Consider the following 18865-nt stretch of genomic DNA (forward strand, 5'->3'; position numbering starts at 1 on the left):
ATGATCTCATTTTTGGCCAATGAGCCAACTTTAGGAAAAAGCAACAACACATCTATTGTTTTTCTCCATTAAAATAGTTATTTACAATTTTGTTCTCTGCAGCTGATTGCTTGCCTTTTAACAGAGAAACAATAAAGAAAGATATGGGAGAAAAGACTGTGAAACAATCTCTAATTAGAAACAAATCAGGCCCCCATGCATCTGAAATATGGTGGAACGATCATCAAATCAAATGCTAAGAAGATGTAATTTAAGCTCTGAAAAACACTACTGCTTGCCCTTGTGTTGGGAATATGATAACTACACCTGGTGAAACCAGCAGAGAAAGACTGAGACAGGATGCCAGGTCCATGGACCATGAACTCCAGCTTATCAATCTCTGGGGAACTGATCCCCAGAGCACCCGGCCGCCCTCTGGAGACCAACATTGACCAAACTGAAAGAAAATCCCTAAGTGGGAAACTGTGCTGAGGAATATTCGATCTTTCTTAAGCTAAAAGATTTAACTGACTGCCTTACTCTGTGACAGGCACAGGTGAATTTAGAAGACCGCCCATGTGTGGTGCAGTCACCAGGGACCACAGCACTGAAGAGGCGCCTTGACCTGCAGGACAGAAGGCTCAGACAGGCATCCTGAGAACCAGCCTTCTGTCCTCTGTTCCCTCCTGACGCTCCAAATTCTGGACAAACGGCTATGGATTCCTATGCTACCGTTAAGGCCAAGGAGAAGTGACAGGAATCTTAGTTCAAGTTAGGGGTCAGACAGACTTTACTCTAAAATGATCTTCCGTGACTAACCATTCAGGCAGAAACCCTTATCTCAAAATGACTTCAGAAGACAGAAACTCTAAACAGATTTTTTTTAAGTAGGTTCCATGCCCAACCTGGGGCTTAAACTCACAACCCTGAGATCAGGAGTTGCATGCTGTATCGACTGAGCCAGCCAGGGGCCCCCTAAACGTATCATCTTTGGGGCACTTGGGTGGCTCAGTTGAGCACCCGACTTCGGCTCAGGTCATAATCTTGAATTTGTGAGTTCAAGCCCATGTCGGGCTCTGTGCTGCCAGCTCGGAGCCTGGAGCCTGCTTCCAATTCTGTGTCTCCCTCTTTCTCTGCCCCTCCCCCACTCGTGCTCTGTCTCCATCTCTCTCTCAAAAATAAACATTAAAAAAAAATCGTCTTGCTATCTCTACATTAGCCAACTGCCTGAACATTTTTTTATTCTACTGAATTCTTAGAAATTCTGGCACACTTTATTTTAGCTCAATTTACCTGAAGAACAAAATTTTATGTTGAAAATATAAATATAGCAATATAAAAAAAACACCCGCTATAATATTTATACAAGCACAGACCTGGATTCTACAAGGATTTAAAAAAAATTTTTTTAAGGCTTGTTTATTTTTGAGAGAGAGAGAGAGAGAGAGAGAGAGAGAGAGAGAGGAAGCAGGGGAGGGGCAGAGAGAGAGAGAGGAGGAGACACAGAATCCAAAGCAGGCTCCAGGCACTGAGCTGTCAGCACAGAGCCTGACACGGGGCTTGAACTCATGAACCACGAGATTATGACCGGAGCCAAAGTTGGATGCTCAACTGACTGCACCACCCAGGCACCCCAACAATGATTTTTGAATCATCATCATAGTTATGACTCGTACTTGCTGGTCCTAAATACGAGGTAATGGCACTAGAGGCAGGCTGTGTGGCATCTTCCTGGGAGCCCAAATCACAGTTTTACAGGATTGTGGGTTTTCTTTTCATAGCAAACTGATTTAAAAGGCACGACTGGTCTCATCATTTGAAAGTGGTTTTCAACATGGCTGCAACGTCCAAAGCCGCCCAGCTGAGGACAGAGGTGTAAACGGAGGGTGGAGAGCAATGGGGAGCCCGGGGTCGTGACTGACCTGCTTGGCACTTCGTTCAAAGACCACATACTGCTGGCACTGGTCTAGCCGTCTCTTCCTCATGGTCCAATAATGCAATACCCTGTTCTCCCGCTGGAAGAGTTCATTCAAGATATCTAAGAGGATAAAGAGGAAGACGAATGTTTGCGCTTGCAATCAATGGAGACACTTGCAAAATCCCGCTCATGTTTATTTACAGACTTTATGCAAATGTCAACATAAGACAGAGCATTCAGTTAAGAGAGCCACACTTGCCTCCCCCATGTTCTCAATGAGCATGTCAACCAGACCTCTCCTTATTCTCTTACCCCAACTTATTATCTTAGGATGGAGGTCACTGGAAACTTAAGGCTGGCTGGATTAATGGGATAAGCTATTGTGTCTCCTGCTGGGACAAACTGACAACGGCCGACAAAACTTCGGTATTAGGCATTTCATTCAATAGCATTCAAACCTTCCTGTGAAGGAACTTAGTACAAAGGATGTATTGCAAAATGGTGGAGTATTAGAAGAAAACAACGTTTTGGTTTTTCTTTCTTTCTTTCTTTCTTTCTTTCTTTCTTTCTTTCTTTCTTTCTTTCTTTCTTTCTTTCTTTCTTTCTTTCTCTCTCTCTCTCTCTCTCTCTCTTTCTTTCTTCTTTTGTTTTTTGTTTTTACAAAGACAAAAACAAAACCATAAACCATAAGAGAAGCAGGGACGTGACAACAGAGAAGCATGGAGCCAGAAAGGCCAAAAAACCCTGATTACATAAAAATTATAAAATGTCATAACCAAGCATAAACCATTGTAAAAACATACCACCAATTAAAAATCCAGTTAACATTACTAGGAAATATAAAACACAGAGCTAGTGTACTTCCCAGTAAACAGGAAAAAGATGAACAGTCTGTTAGAAAAATGAGCAAAGCATATAAACATGGAGTTTGTGATTTCTAAAATGTGGCCACTAAATACACAGAAACATGTTTAACTTCACTCCAACGATGGGGCCATCTTCTACCATGTTCCTGGCAAGGACTGTGTCCTCCCATATGCTGGGAGGCTGGGGAGCAGAGGGTACAGGCACCAGTGACCCCGCATTACTGACGGGAAACAGGGCACAAGTCTTGCAGTGAACACTCTGGCAACAGATAACGACACTGAAGTGTGTACAGCTGCGAACCAGGAATTCGATTGTTCAATCCTTCGGATGTACGGTGCTTACACGAGCGGTATGTATCAGGTGCACAAACACTAAGGCACCGTTTGGAAAAACTGAACAGCAACATCTGGGGGTCAGGTTAAGCCAACTATGAAATCACTATACTGCACATTAAAAAGCATACAGCAGAGCTTTAAATTCTGATACAGAACGAGGACTAAGTTGTATTGACAGTGGTGACCAGTGGCTATGGAATTAGATAATTTATATACATTTGCACACTCAAAACAATTTTTACAGGGAGTCTGTTTTACTCCAAAGGTTTATAAAACACACGAGAAACTTTAGAAGATTCCAGAGACTGAAACTGCAAATCAAATAAAAGGTGTCTAGATTATAACTTAATTAACATTAGGAAACTGTAAAAATATTAAGCGGTCCACAAATATTTCAGGGTTCCCAAGATGCTGAGCCACTTTGCGACAAACCAGAACCCATAAGCAGCGCTTACCTGGCAGCTCAGGGGTCAGGCTATACGATCTTTACTGAAAAAGTAAACTAACGTAGCGATGCAAATTAACGCTTTAAATTTCTGAAGCCGGTCAGAACCATAAGCTACCACTGAAATGAAAATATGACACGTGAAAATGAACGTGAGCCAATCGGTCTTTTCCAGTTCCTTCTTTCCACCACCCCCACCTGGGGCAGGACTGATTTGGGGTGCGTGAGCAGCAGGGCAGGGAACCACCCTGCGGGGCCTGGGAGGGGAAACTGCCTGGCCTTCCTCAAGCACCTGAGGGTTGTCTGGGGTCACAGGGTCTCTTCTGGCACCATCGCCCTTACGTGGGTCTAATGCACCGTCCCACACCTGAACCCAATGAGAGAAACCAAACATTTCGTTTTTAATTCTCCAGAGCACCCAGAATGATGACAAACAGCAGCAAATGTGCGGCGACTATCACGTAAGTGGGCACAGGGAACACAGTCCCCTGTCTCACACACACATACACCCACTGGACTAGGACAGCCTCGTGAGGATCGTCACGTCTGTGATCAGACAAAGCAGACGATGACCCACAACCAAAGGCAATACTGAAGGATGACAGAAAGGCAATGATTTTTATCTGAAATGAGCCAAGTAAACAGATTACCAATGCAAGTAACTTGCTCCTGCTGAAAAACGGTTGCGTTAGTCACTCATTTTCCCAAGAGAAGAGCCCACCAAGTAATAAATACGGATCTCATCTGTGGAGCTTAGAGGATTATACCCATGTGATGGATAGTATTTCTGTGACACCTCTAACAGATAAATCCCGAAGAACGGGGAGCAGAATACAACAAAGTTTCTGCCAATCATATGGTCTTAAAGAGTAAGAGGAATCATTTGTTAACAGATTATGGCAATTTTTTCCCTATGAAACCCAACTCTGAGAGGGAGGGATGAAGGACCCCAGTTTCTTCATGTGTTTAGTGCAGATCTCTGAAGCTTTCGGGAAGGATTACAGTGGACTCAAGGTACCTTTGTGTCAAGACTGTTCTAAATTCATGAACATTTTCTGAGGATCCATTTCCATGTCATTTTATTTGAACCTGAAAAAACCATGACTAAATCCAAGTTTTAAGTTCGAGAACACCTGAAGTTGTTTTCACTGTGAACTATCCCATCGGAATTCTAGAGTAGAAACCATCAGCCCCCCTCACATCCACCCATACCAATCCTGTTAATAATTTAGTGTAAAATTTTCCCAGATCTGTTTCTATGCGCTTACATTACATATACATAAAAACATGGTTTTACAGAAGTTTATATTCAAAAGATACCAAAATATATAATACCTGGCAATTTGCTTTCTAAGTATGTCAAATTGATAACACTTTACAGAACGATATTGGTGTATAATTTCTTGATTTGAACTTTTAAAAATATTTTGACTACAGAAAAATTCTGATTTTCCTCTTTTCTCCGATTTACAATATTTTCACTTGTTGTAACAAAATAGTCAAAGCTAATAAATACCATGCTGTATGTTCTCTCTGTTTACACTCTCCAACTTTATTCAATAAATTACCAATCTAGATCATTTGTTTCATACTTTATTAGTAAACGAAGAAAATTGGTGAGAACTTAATAATACGTAACGGACATTTAAAACGAAGCCCAGATCTTAGGATTTTAGACCGCGTTCTCACCAAGCTCCTTGCATCACTTGCCGGTAAAGGGAGTCCCGACCGTACTCACTTTTTACTTGTTGTTCAGGAGCTTTGATGTGGGTCACCATTCCCGGCATGTTCACACTATTCCTGTGCAGGTACTTCAGGAAGACATCTGCATTCCTTCTAGCAAGTGTGCAAGCCTAAGAAGTACAGGGAGAGCAACGTGGTGTTAATTGGACTCGTACAAACATGTATTTTGAATACATACGGGTGACAACAGCATGTAGCTCTAGCATACACCTTTACCTAAAACGTTTTCAAGCCAACCTGTGCTTTGGAGGGTACACAGGTTAAGTCCTATTTCAATTAAAAACAACAACAAGAACAACTGTGTCTCTGAGCCCTTGCCCCGATGAAACCAGCTGCCATGTTGACCGCTGTCGTATGGACAGGTGCACACAGCAGGGGGCTGAGAGGAACCGCTGGCCTGTCCAGCCTCCAGCTGACCAGGTGTATATTGGTGTATCCCCTGGCCAGCACCTCAATAGCAGCCTGGGGAGAAACCTGGAGGCAGAGCACCCAGCTAAGCTGTGCCTGGATTTCTGAAAAGGGCAGACAGCATTTTCAGCTTCCCGAGTCATTCAGTCTCTATCTCCCCAACCCACCCCCCCCCCCCCCCCGCCACAGGAGAGTAGCCATGGGCAACATGTTAATGAATGAGAGTAGACACATTTAGCTCTCAGGTCTGAGTCTGCCAACCCCTACTTTAAGCCATCGAGTTTTGGGGTGGCTTGTTTCGTGGTATTACTGTCACAAATAACGGACATTCCATCTTTAGAAACCAAATAAGTAATCTCATTAATATATTTAAAAAAAAAAACAAGAGGAAAAAAAATCCTTAATTATATTTGAATTGGAAATCCCTTACACATTTCCTGTCTCAGATCTGGAATTAATCCTTCTTCAGGGAGCTCTGTCTCCTTGCGTATGGTACATGGTATATAGACCACAACTGGGACTGTATACTGGGGAGTTCATTTTTTCTGGTCGGTCACTGTTTCCAGGCCTTTCTAGTGGGTGGAGCTAGGACACTTTTTAATTAACCTAAGACTCTATCACGGGTCTCTCCAGATAAGCCTGAAATCAGCTGCCGTAACTAAACAGTGAGGAGGCTGCAGAAGACAACCAGGGTTACGTCAGAAGGACATCAGGGCCCTTCTGAATGGAAGGCGCACCCACGAATGGGACAAGTTGAATATAAAAAAGATAAATGACTGCAATTGATTAAAACACACCAAATATATTACAATCCATGAAGATAGTAAGAAAATTAATCATATGTAGAGGTTGTTAGGGTAACAGCTCATTATCCCGAAAATGATAAACAAATGGAAAGAATCAGGCACTTCTGCCTGTTCTGGACAAACTCTACTTGAAAGTAACCAAACAGCTAAGGAGGGAAGAATTCTAGCTAATCAAGGCAGAAGTAATGATGGAGTATTACCAGTTTTGCGACTCCTTGTGAAACATGATCACTACAGGGCACTAAAGCCACTGGATGAAAGGCAGACGTGGAAGGCATGTGACAGGTGAATGGGACCCCCTACATCTGAAGCACTGACGACTCCCCCGATTACATGGACAGAAGGAGCAGCAGGTCTCCTGGGCCTCCTGATGTGACGCCATGGAAAGTACGCGTGGGGAGAACACCTGTGCCAGGTAAGCAGACCGCATGCGCACACGCACACGCAAACCTGGATCCGACTGAAACTCCCGACATAACAAACTCAGAGGATCCAGGGCGCTAAACGACCGTGTGGGACGCAAGCATGGAAATCCAGAGTGAGAGAAATAGCACAGTAGGAGTGATTCACTTCTTCAATAAATACTAATAAAAGGAGGTGCTGTTTAGATTGAAGGAGATTTAAGAGACATACCAATAAAATCAATGCGTGGACCCTGTTTAGAATCCTGATTAAAACTACATATAAAAGACGTTTATGGATCGATCAGAGATATTTGAACACTGTTGGATTTTGTATAAAATAAGAGATACTGTTAATTTTTAGGACAGGATAATGGTGTTGTGGTTATGTTTTTGAAAGGCAGAATTTAAAAAAAATTTTTTTTTTAACGTTTATTTATTTTTGAGACAGAGAAAGACAGAGCATGAACGGGGGAGGGTCAGAGAGAGGGAGACACAGAATCCGAAACAGGCTCCAGGCTCTGAGCTGTCAGCACAGAGCCCGACGCGGGGCTTGAACTCATGGACCGCGAGATCATGACCCGAGCCGAAGTTGCCCGCTTAACCAACTGAGCCACCCAGGCGCCCCTAAAAAAATTTTTTTTAATATTATTCATTATTGAGAGACAGAAAGACACAGAGCATTAGCAGGGGAGGGGTAGAGAGAGAAGGAGACACAGAATCCGAAGCAGGCTCCAGGCTGTCAGCACAGAGCCTGAGGCAGGGCTCGAACTCACAAACTGCGAGATCATGACCTGAGCCGAAGTCGGTCGCTTAACCAACTGAGCCACCCAGGTGCCCCGAAAGGCAGAATTTTAAAAAATATATTTGAGAGAATGTGCACACACAGGAGGGACAGGGAGGGAGAGAAGAATTCGAAGCAGGTGCCATGCTAAGTATTATAAAATGGTAATATTAGCAGGGCTTTATTCCACAAACCGTGAGATCATGACCTGAGCTGAAATCAAGAGTTGGACACTCAACCGACTTGAGCCACCCAGGCACCCCAGAAAGGCTGAATTTAATATTTAGTCATATGCTGAAGTATTTACAAATAAAAGGATATAATATCTAGAATTTAAAGTAACCCAGTGAAGGTGGGCATATGCCCACGTGCTGATAATTACTGACACTGGCTGACAGGGACACAGAAGTCTGGTATCGGTTCTATTTTGTATGCTCCTTAAACTTCCATAATGAAAAGTTTAAAGATCCCTAACACCCAAACACTACTGAATCCCAGTTGAATGCAGAAATCTGAACAGGCCTGTGATTATTTTTGTTTTAAATTTTTTCTAAGTATCTTTCTTAATTAACTAAGTAGTATTCAATTTTGTTTTATTCTGAAAGGATTCCAGAGAGAGACAAATTATGATGATTCCAGATCCAAACATCCTCACGGTGGTGGGTGTTTCATACACAGGCTTTCAGGTCCTGTGGCAAATGGTTAAAAAAACAAGCCCGAGGAAGCCACGACTGTTTTCCCAACTTCGGCCGCCGAAAAAGAGAGTCATGTGAGGGAAGCTCAAAAAAAGTTCCCAGATAGAATTTTCAAAGAGCTACAATCTGTTCTCCCAGACCAGACAGTGACTCTGTCAGGACAGAGGATCACCTTCAGGATGGAGACAGAAATTATTAAATGTAACAGGAAATGGTGTGAGAGGTGTCAGAACACTGAAGCTATGACAAAACTAAACTCGGTAAGGCCGCAATGAAAAGCAAACACCATGCCTACTTTTCATGGGGCTGAGTGGCAGCCGGCCGAGTCTCAGGAGATCTTTTCCAGAGTGAAAGACCATATCATAAAGACACAGAAGTGCTGGCAAACAGTTTGAGCACTTTTCAGAACTTCTGGGTGACTGAAGTACGAACGAACACACACACACACACACGACAAAAGCGGCTAGAAAAAAGTCCTCAATTAAAGCTGCTCACAGTTAAAACTTCAAGCCTGGATTACGGGCTTAAATGTTTTGCAGGAAACACTTCCTGAACAAGTATTAGTAACTAATCCTGGAAATCACAAAGGGTGTTCCCGCCCCTTATCCACTGTACAGTGGGTTCAGTCTTTATTCCTAAAAAAGGCTGAATTTCCAAAGGAAGATTATTTTAAGGTACAGGCATTCTTGTCTCACCAAATCAATCTCTTTCTGTGTTCAACACCAACCAAACTGCACTCTGCACACAGGGGCTTCCCCTGGAAAGCGAAGGCGGCCTGCACACCCAGCACATGGGGACACGTGTGGTTCTCTGAGAGTCCAGGCGAGCCCCCTCGTGTCTGTGTGCCCTGTGCAGGGACACGGCAGCACCCCGGAGGCCACTCCGTACCTTCAGGAACGCTTCCTTTTGCTCCAGATGCTTGCTGATCATTGGGGTGACGTGGTCTGTCTCGGAGTTGGGGCCCAGTTTGTCGGCCCCTCCACACCAGTCCTCTTCTCTCTTGTACTCCTGCTCCAGGCTCTCGAGGACGCTGCAGACCTGTGAGCAGAAAGCCGCAGGCTCAGAGGGGCCACTCGGCATCTGACGCCACAGATGGCATCTTTGGGAAGTGTGGTCAGTCATGCTCTGGGGATACAAGTGCTGGCCTGGGGACCAAGACCTTCGGAAGGCACTGTGGGCCCCACCTCAGGTGAGGACAAACGCAGGGGCCAAAGTAGGCAGGCCTTTCAGAACGAGAACAAAATAAAAACGGAATTTCCGGTCTCTCTCTGGTGTTTCAGGCTATGGATCTAAAGGAGAGGAAAGCGGATGTCTTCTCGGGTCCTTTCCAACCTATTCCTCTTGGATTCCTAGGGGAAGCAAGGATCATTCTACTCCTAGAATGCTTTTCTCTGCTTGAAGTTGAGTTCACTGGCTCGATAATAATGACTGACGAGTTAATGACTGAGCTATCCAACAAAACTAAGCTCCACACAGAATGCCGGTGAGGAGCCCAAGGACTAGAGCGGCCCTCCTCACCTGCTCTGAGGTTTTGTAGAAGGCGACAGACGCGTTCACCAGCTTGAGGCGGTCTTCCATCTTGAGCATGAGCTGTTGCCAGTGAGACGCCACTTTCTCGGCACAGTCCCTGATCATGTCCATGTCATAGTGATTGGCCTGCAGCATGGCCTCCGCCTTCTGCTGCACCTGCAGCGCACTCTGATGTGTCTTCTAAGGAAAGAGAAAGGACAGGGAACACTTGTGTGACGGGGGCGTCACGCATTTATTTACCAGGGAGGCTGTGGTCCCTCCGCTCCGCTTGCTTTGATCCAAACAACTTCAGCGAATGCTCATTAGGACACTTCTGAAAACACAGCACACGGTTCAGTTAAAAACAACAAAGTGTTCATGCCCAGCAACAACCGTGTTTATACTTAAATTACCTAATGAAGGATGAAATGCACTAAGACATTGCAGAATGGGTCTCAGTTGTGGGTTCTCAGCTTGAGAAATAGCAGGAAAAAACCTTAATAGCCAATATTCTAAGAAAGCTGTTGAAATGTTCCCAATTTATTCTTCCTATTCATCCTTCTTACAATAGCAGCCAGAGGCCAATGAACACACGGACAAAAAGGTGGCCACAGTGAGTGAATTTTTACCTTAAACTGTGTACTTGAGTAAAGTTTTCAAGAACTATTGACTTTAAAAAAGAGAGAGAGAGAGAGAGAAACATAATTAAAAGCTAAGAATGAACCAACTGTGCTCTCTGGAGGTTCATGCCATATTAAAATATCAACATAACATCACAAATCCGGTAGAATTCCTGCTTGCGTGTGCTCCTAGAAGATTCCACAAGATGCTGACAGGCCAGGTTCTCCCACTGACGAACCAGAGTGCTGCACAGGGTAGCAGTCAGGGGGGTAGAGGGGTCCATGGGTCTGTGACATGAACTGTTTTTGTTTTGTTTTGTTTTGTTTTGTTTTAGACAACAGCAAAATTTTACAGATTGCCTGAAAAGGCACAAAATGATCCCATGAAAGACCACATACAATATGGCCCTGTCCTTCACTCAGACACGATGACATGTGTTAGCAGTTATTAGAAATCATTAGGCACAGTGTACAATTCTCAAAAGATGCCCAAACTCTGGGCTTCAGGAAGCATTAACACAGGTCTGATGACACTGAGTAGTTGAAAGTTAAGTTAGTCTCGAGAATAAATTACCGCTGTTTTCTGTAGCCTTCTTCTCTGGCTATGTATGCAACCAGAGCAGGAAACAAGTTTTCTGCAAGCAAATGCTCTTTTTCCCTTGAGTTGACCTTGAGACCACCTATCACAATGAACTCCCCCCTCTCCCCTAAACTCTACAAATAATTAATCCATATGCTGTGAGAGTGAATTGTAAATGGACCTGGAACTGGGCCAAGCCATTCTGCTGAAGTCCCAGCCTGGCACCGACCCCCATCAAGGTGAGAAACACTGCTTTTCATCAGGGTCAGAGAGTTCTGTGCACAGTGTTGTTTATGGATAACCATGAATTTGTGATCTGCACTTGGTCTGGGTAAGCTGCCCACAGTGCTCTGTTTGGTCAAGGATGTGCTTAAGAGACCAGCAAAACAGAACACCCCTCAAGCCCAGACCCTGGCATGGTTCTCGGGTGCCAAGTGTTCCTGACAGAGGACGGTGCATCTTGCCGGGACCCTCAAGGCGGGAGGACAGTGGGAGCCACCAGGCATTCTGGGGTGGCGCTGTGAGGTCCCCGAGCTGGCACACGCATCGTCCCCTTCATTATAGTCACCTGCCCGTTTGCTTCCCTGAAGGAAACTGTAGAGCATCAGCGCTGCCACTTAGGGTCCTGCTGAACCCCGTCTGGCTCAGCTCAGTCCCCCGCGAGGGAGCGTACATGCATGTCCTGAGGCGGGCGGCGGGCCGGTGTCCCTACCTCGATGGCGTGCTGGAACTGCTCGTGCTCCCTCTGCAGCTGCTCTGCCTCCTGCAAGGAGCTGGCTGTGATGAGTCCGGCATTCAGCATCGACTCTCCGTTGCGGATCCAGCCCAGCACCTGAAATACGACACGGGGACCTCCAAGCCTCTGCCCTCCCCTGGGGGCCCCCCTGCAGGCCAGCCAGGACACGAGCCAAGTGAGCAAGGAGGTCAGGCTGCTCCCATCAGCTGGGAAACATGGGTTTCCTTATGGTCCCACCTGCCAACAGCCTGATGTCCTTCTAAGGTATCTGATCAGAAGTGCCACGTTTTAAGATTAATTCTTAAAATTAATTATGCTTTCAAATGGGAGCTGAAAAGGCAGAGCGTCCAGCGGATGGTTACTGTCAGTCCACAGGTCAAAACGGATTAAGAATCACCTATCACATCTACGGCCACAAATAATTCTCTGATAATCAAGGGAAGTATTTTTCATTCCTTTTATCCTTATTACCATTCAAAATTAGCAAACTGCTTGGTAAGGAAACTACGTTACTTCACCAACGTATTTTCTAATTTAACGTCAGCATTAAATGGCCCACTAACCAGAGAATGAATTCAGAGGTGCTGTAACGCCCAGGGTCAAAGCACAGGATCCCCAGCTGTGGAGGGTCATTCTGGTAGTTATTTGTGGCAAAGACCACTTACTGCCCACCCTACAGCTGGCTTTCCTCATCTCCTTTACTCAGAAAACTTAGACTTTGGGGGGTGGGGGGGCCTTAGACTAAAACTGCTTCCCAGCCCCTACATGCAGCTTCATCGCGGCTAGGAACATTCCGTAGCACCTCCCACTACTGACATCACTGAAGCAGCCTCGGGGCAGCCGTGTGAACACATTTCTTTTCTGATACAAGTACTGCTTCTTCCCTGTTATGCTCTGCCCTTCCTGCTGCCTGGGAAGGGGACAGGGGAGCTGGGGCTACAAGAGCCATGTGGCAACCCATCGCCAGCATGTCTGCCTAACCTACCACACGGCTACTAAATGAACACCAGCCATCGACCACATCCTGCCCTGTTATATAGAGAATATTTATAGGCAAATGCAATTCCTAGTGGATAGTCTAGTCCTTTATTTCTTACACACACGGTTTTGTTTTTAGCAAGAGGGACACTTTATTAATTAGTCTTTATTGTTTTTTAAGTTTTGGGGGGCCCGGAGGGGTCTGGGGGGCTCAGTCGGCTCCATATCCGACTCCTGATTTTGGCTCAGGTCATGATCTCACGGTTTGTGAGTTTGAGCCCTGTGCCCGGCTCTGTGCTGACATTGCAGAGCCTGCTTGGGATTCTCTGTCCCCCTCCCTCTCTGCCCCTTCCCCACTTTCATTAGCTCCCTCTCTCTCAAAATCAATAAATAAACTTAAAAAAAAAAAAGTTTTATGTAACTAATCTGCACCCAACATGGGGCTCAAACTCATGACCCCGAGATCAAAAGTCACATGCTCTTCTGACCGAGCCAGCCAGGCACCCCTATGAACTGGTCTTTAAAAGGCAGGTCACGATACTTTATCTCATCACATGGGGCACCAACAGGTGCTCTTTTAGTTTTCCACTTTGACAGCACACCTGCTTCAGTGTGAGTGCCACCCACATACACACCGCAAACTGCTAACACTCCAGAGGCACCTGACCCCCTCCGTTCGACCTAATACATGCTTTTCTGAGCCTCCATCAGAATCTCGGAAGGCCATACCTTCCTTGCCAGGAAGGTGGTATCATGAGGGGTTTCTCTGCTCATGAGATAAAATGTCATGTACATGCTGAATGGAGGTATGTATAGAATCCCAATGGCTATGAGCCGAAAACAATCTTTCAAATACTCCATTTTTATTCTGCCATGCTATCTGAGACATGGCAGTGCAGCATGCTGGTAACAGAAGAAGTCTCCAGCCCTGCATAAGCTGTGATACCAGCCTATTTGGCAGAAAAATCATATCGTTATTTAGCCTGAGAAGCTATGTGCTCAGAGTTTCAAGCAAGAGATTACCAGTAACAAAACAAGCCAAATGGATGTTACTTTCGAGTGCTACGTCTGCTGGGCTGGAAGCCTTCTCCACTACAGAGTCAACACACAGCTGTCCGGGCACTGGCTCAACACTTACTCATGAGCTAGGGCTACCCTGGGGGGAAGTGTGTCACATCATGTGTGAGAACAACGCTTACACACGAGCTAGGGCTGTCCTGGGGGTGGGTATGTTACATCATGTGTCAGAACAGCTGTGTCCGGAACAGGGAGTCTCCCCAATTTCCGGGTGGTCACACACCGAGTGCCCACGCACGGGGGCCCGCTGTGGTCTGGCTCCGCGCGCAGCCCTCTGTTTACCTGCTTCACCTCGGCCTGCAGGTGGCGAAGTTGCACACACTGTTCCAGGTGCTTCCGATGCTGCTCAGCCGCGACATCCAGCTCCTGCTGCTTCTCGTGAAGGAACTCCAGCAAGTCCTGGACCCGGGTGGCCATGTCTACATCTCTGTCGCAAAGCAGCTCCACGCCTGTGGACATGAAGGGAGAGCCAAGAGTTCGGTGGGCACGTCGACCCATTCTTCAGCCGTGTGACGGAAGCCGTGCTTTCGAATAATCTGCTGGTCGGGCCAAGTTCAAGGAAGGCGTGACCAACACAGGAGTGTTTGTTTCTGTGTGCCTCCAAGCACGCGAGGGGGTCTCAAACAACACATCTGCTGTGTTCCAAAGCAAAATACAACGCACGGCTAATCAAACCAAACCCATTTCGGGTCAATCTTTCCACAGTGGTTAAGTGGTGACATGTGCCTCACTCTTATAAGCGAGCGAACTTTGGCTTGCTTTTGTCGTGTATCACTGCACACCCAGTTTACTCTTTAGGAAGCATCTGATTTGTGTAAAATGAGTGATGTAGTATGCAGGTTGTTGCTAAGTTTCAAACACTACACATTTCTGTCTACATTTTTGAGCCTATAGTGACATCTGCTGGTAAAATATAAACTAAGAAAAAAATAAAGAATGTGAAAAATTTGTTGGAGATTCACATTTCATTCATGGACAATTAGCGTTCATGCTACCTGAAAGGACAAGCCAAGAGTATTAAGGGCTAAGTACACTAATCATAATGTCACAGGTGATCACATGTGAACACAAAACAGCCAAAACGTTCCTTTCGAAGAGCAAGTACCTAGAACATCTACGTCACAGGGGCTGACCATGCTTTGCAGCCATCGCACATCACACATCACACACACACACACACACACACACACACACACACACACACACGATAAAAACCCCACAAGTGACACAGATCGAAATGCACTCCTTACCAGAGGCCTGCACTTCATTGACATACTGCAGAAGGTCCTGCCCTTGGTGGATGACATCGAAGGTTAAGTTATTCATGGTCAGAGCTTTGTCTGCGTGGTGCTGCAGGCGCTGTTCCGCTATTGTGAGATCTTCTGTGTCAAAGTCGTTCATTTGCTGAGAAAGCTCATCATTCCAAGACTCAAGGTCTGAGATGATCTGACAGAGGAGAACGTCTCCTTAGGACCGAGACTTACAAAATAACGAACATGTGCTGCGACCCCTCACTGCGCCAAGTAAGGAAGAAAGGAATGTGACCGGGTCCCGGGGACATGGAAGCCAGCTGTCGGGGCTTCCATGGGCCACAGATGGGACAGTTAGACACAAAAACCTACCACAACTGAACAAAGTTTATCAAACATACAAAAACACATTAACCCCTAATGGTACTTTTTTAAAAAAGAAGAGTTTAAAAAGCCTAAAATTAAATGAAAAACTTTTTTCCCCTTCATGTTTGTTTATTTATGTATTTATGTATTTATTTATTGAGAGAGAGAGAGAGAGATCACGAGCAGGACAGGGGCAGAAAGTATCCCAAGCAGGCTCTGTGCTGTCAGTGCAGAGACCAACGTGGGGGTTGAACTCATGAACCGTGAGATCATGACCTGAGCCAAAACCAAGAGTCAGAAGCTTAACCGACTGAGCCACCCAGGCACCCCACATGAAAAACTCTTCTGATTAGAGGTTGACAGGAGACCAATCTTCATCCTAAAATTGGTAATTAAAAAATTATTTAAGCCTATAACAATGAAGAAAGGTTATCTTTTATAGATAAATCTAGTTATTAAATGTAGAAATAATAAAATTAGAAAGTTCGTTCTAATTATTTTTTTAATTCTAGTGAAATAGCTGTTCAGACAATGATCATTGTGCAGTTAACTGTAATGGAAAGAAAGAGGGGACCCAGCGGGAGGGTCAGGCTGCCCCATCCTCATCCCGCAGACCAACCTCTGCGCCCCACAGAAGTGGGGCCAGACAGGACCAGCCTCTGACAGGAGAAGCTGTGGGTCCTGTGGAGCATCTGGCACAGAAATAGACCTGGAATCTCAATCAGGTCTTTCCATCTAAACTCCAAGTTTATAAGGAGCACCAGGGAAAGAAAACTAGTTAAACAGAAGAAATCACTAAGCCAATGCAGAACGTGGGACCTGGTTTCTTCAGCTGACGCAGTTATTTCCACAAGTCACGGCAGGAGGAAAAGAAGGCTAGCTCAAGAGACGATTCTGGACAGAAAGGCTAAGTATCCCATGTGGGCACAGTGCCCACATGCCCAGTAGGGGCCACCCGTAGAGGGTCCAAGAGAAGCAGGGTCCTAGAGAGCAAGGACTCTGGTGGGGGAGGGGGTGCGACTCTGGTCTTACTTTGGAGAGATACTTAAGAGTCTTTAGGAGTGAAATGACAAGCGGACAAAGCTTTTCTCTCAACTACTACAGCACAACAATAACAAAAGAAGGGGGATTTGCAGCAGGGAACACACAATCCTGCTACATTTGGGAGACAGGCACATGGGCATTCACTGTACGATCCTTGCAACTTTGGTGCAGGTTTGAAAACTTTTGTAATACACTTTAAAAAAATTAAGATGAGAAGTTGCAGAATCCAGAAAGGAAGAAAAAAACTTCTTGTGAAAGAATACTGTATTACACACTTCAGTGGAATAACATTCCCCATGGGTCCCGATTTACTTTATCTAGAAGAGCAGTAACTACAGGAGTTTGAAAATCTGAGAAATGTGAGAGAGTTGACACAGAATCCAGCGAGGAGATAAAAGGTAATAAAAACTGAAGGCTTCCCCAAATGCCTATGGCACAAATCTTCCAGGTTTACTCTTTCATTAGAGAGGTCTGCATACAGTATATGCATTTACATTAATTTATAAAATTGATAAATTTAAATAATGTTAAATTACACATAAGCCAAAAAGCCACTGAGGGGAAGTATTTTTAACAAGGAAGGAGATGACCACACCTTTAATCTTTACCTCTAAGGGGAATCTTCTTTCTTAACGTTTGTTTTTTGACACTGAGGCAGGAGAGACTTGGGTGTGGTGGTGAGGTACAGACTTAGCGCTAACGTCTCATGGAGACAGCGATGGGGCTCAGACAGCACTCAAGCAGCGGACAGTAAATAAAGATGGATGTGCTAGAACCAGCGGGATTTGAAAACGCTCACCAAGCTTCAAGAAACCCCGGCGATGGCCACGATCAAAAGATCATCAGGAGAAATCCTGCCCAAGGCTTACAGTCACAGTTTGTCAATCACACATGTGAAGACAAGAAATTGGTGGCAGAAACAAAGCTCAAGAAAGTGGAAATGATTTTTGAATACCAATTCTGGAGAAACAACTTGTGTTACTTCTCTTCCTAATGGTACATATAACTGTGTTCCATAAACAAACTGTCACAGGACGCTGTAGGAATGACTCCGTTGTTTCCAGAGCAATCGAGCAGGTTTTCCCTGGAAATAGGAAGAGGCTGAAACAGGAACATTCTCAGCGCAGAAAACCTAGATCCGGGGCGCCTGGGGGGCTCAGTCGGACGACAATCCAACTTCAGCTCAGGTACGATCTCAACGGTTCGTGGGTTTGAGCCCTGCATCGGGCTCTGTGCTGTCAGTGTGGAGCCCACTTTGGATACTCTGCCCCCTCCCCCGCTCGCGCTCTCTCTCAAAAATAAATAAACATTTAAAAAACAATTGGCCAAGGAATAGATAAGTTTCTACCATAAAGATAACTCCTCACATGTGCAGTCAGATGGAGCATTTTCCCAGATAAGGGAGGAAATCCCAGCTGAAGTCCTAACTGCTCAGGTTTTCATGTTTTAGGATTACTCCAGAGAAAAGAGGCTCTTAGGCTGTGACATTTTAAAAAGCTTTTAAACTACACTGTAGCTGGCCTGTGACTGCACTGTGGGTTTAATTTCCTTAGCTCAGGAAAGCACTTACCCCTGGCCTGGCACACCGGCTTTATTAAGGCCACTTGGAACTTTGTAGCTTTGGTGTGGAGAAAATGTAGGTTTCTGGTTTCTGAACTACATATTAAAACACTAGTTTGTTGATAATGGAAATACAATTAAATTTTTCCCTTTAAAGTAGCAATAATACAGATGAAGCCAAGAGACTTTTTTTTTTTTTTGAAATATCAACATGTCTTGAAGAGAAACTTCAAATAATGCCTGTTTCCAAACTGAAACTATTCAACAAGCAGCTAAGTTTACAAAAGCAATTCATCTGAAGTAGAGATCAGAGAGGAAAACAGCCATGCTGGGTCTTCTGTTCATACTGCCAGCAACCTGGAAGCTGGACTGCAGGCCCAGGCCGTGGGCAGGTCCTTAAAGAGCTGAGGACAGCGTGCCTTTTCCCTACCTGGCTTCATGTGTCTCTAAACATCGAGATCGAGAGCAGATTTTACCAGACAATATGCATAGGTTTAATTCCTCTCTTGTCATGAACCAGAGATGATGATAAGAACAGCCGAGAAGGCCTTTCTTTAATGAAAACACTGAGGGAAGTTTAGACAAGTGGCCAACCAAGGCCCCCCCGAGAGGCCTCGCACAGGGCCTGGCCTGGTCCTTGTACCACACGCAGAGCTGGGCCTACAGACAGGCCCAAGAGACGCAGGCAAAGCCCACTTCAGCAGAGCGTCCTCCCCTCAGCCGAGGTAAGTGAAGCAGTCTACGCGAGGCCCCACCGTCCCTCT

The 18865-nt window shown here is 45.3% G+C and overlaps 1 protein-coding gene across 8 annotated transcripts in view; it reads right to left on the minus strand.

Moving 5' to 3' along the window:
• The window catches only part of TRIO (trio Rho guanine nucleotide exchange factor), a 354620-nt gene that overhangs the window by 120190 nt on the left and 215565 nt on the right, over positions 1-18865 (minus strand). For all 8 annotated transcript variants that reach the window (XM_023239465.2, XM_045038713.1, XM_045038715.1 and 5 more), the window contains 7 exons: positions 15132-15327; positions 14164-14330; positions 11803-11922; positions 9900-10091; positions 9270-9419; positions 5283-5397; positions 1902-2017 (listed from right to left, as the gene is read on the minus strand). In XM_023239465.2, the coding sequence (XP_023095233.2) occupies positions 1902-2017; positions 5283-5397; positions 9270-9419; positions 9900-10091; positions 11803-11922; positions 14164-14330; positions 15132-15327 (1056 nt within the window). The remainder of the gene's footprint in view (positions 1-1901; positions 2018-5282; positions 5398-9269; positions 9420-9899; positions 10092-11802; positions 11923-14163; positions 14331-15131; positions 15328-18865) is intronic.

This window comes from Felis catus, chromosome A1 (genome assembly GCF_018350175.1).
Source record: "Felis catus isolate Fca126 chromosome A1, F.catus_Fca126_mat1.0, whole genome shotgun sequence".
Taxonomy (NCBI): Eukaryota; Metazoa; Chordata; class Mammalia; order Carnivora; family Felidae; genus Felis; species Felis catus.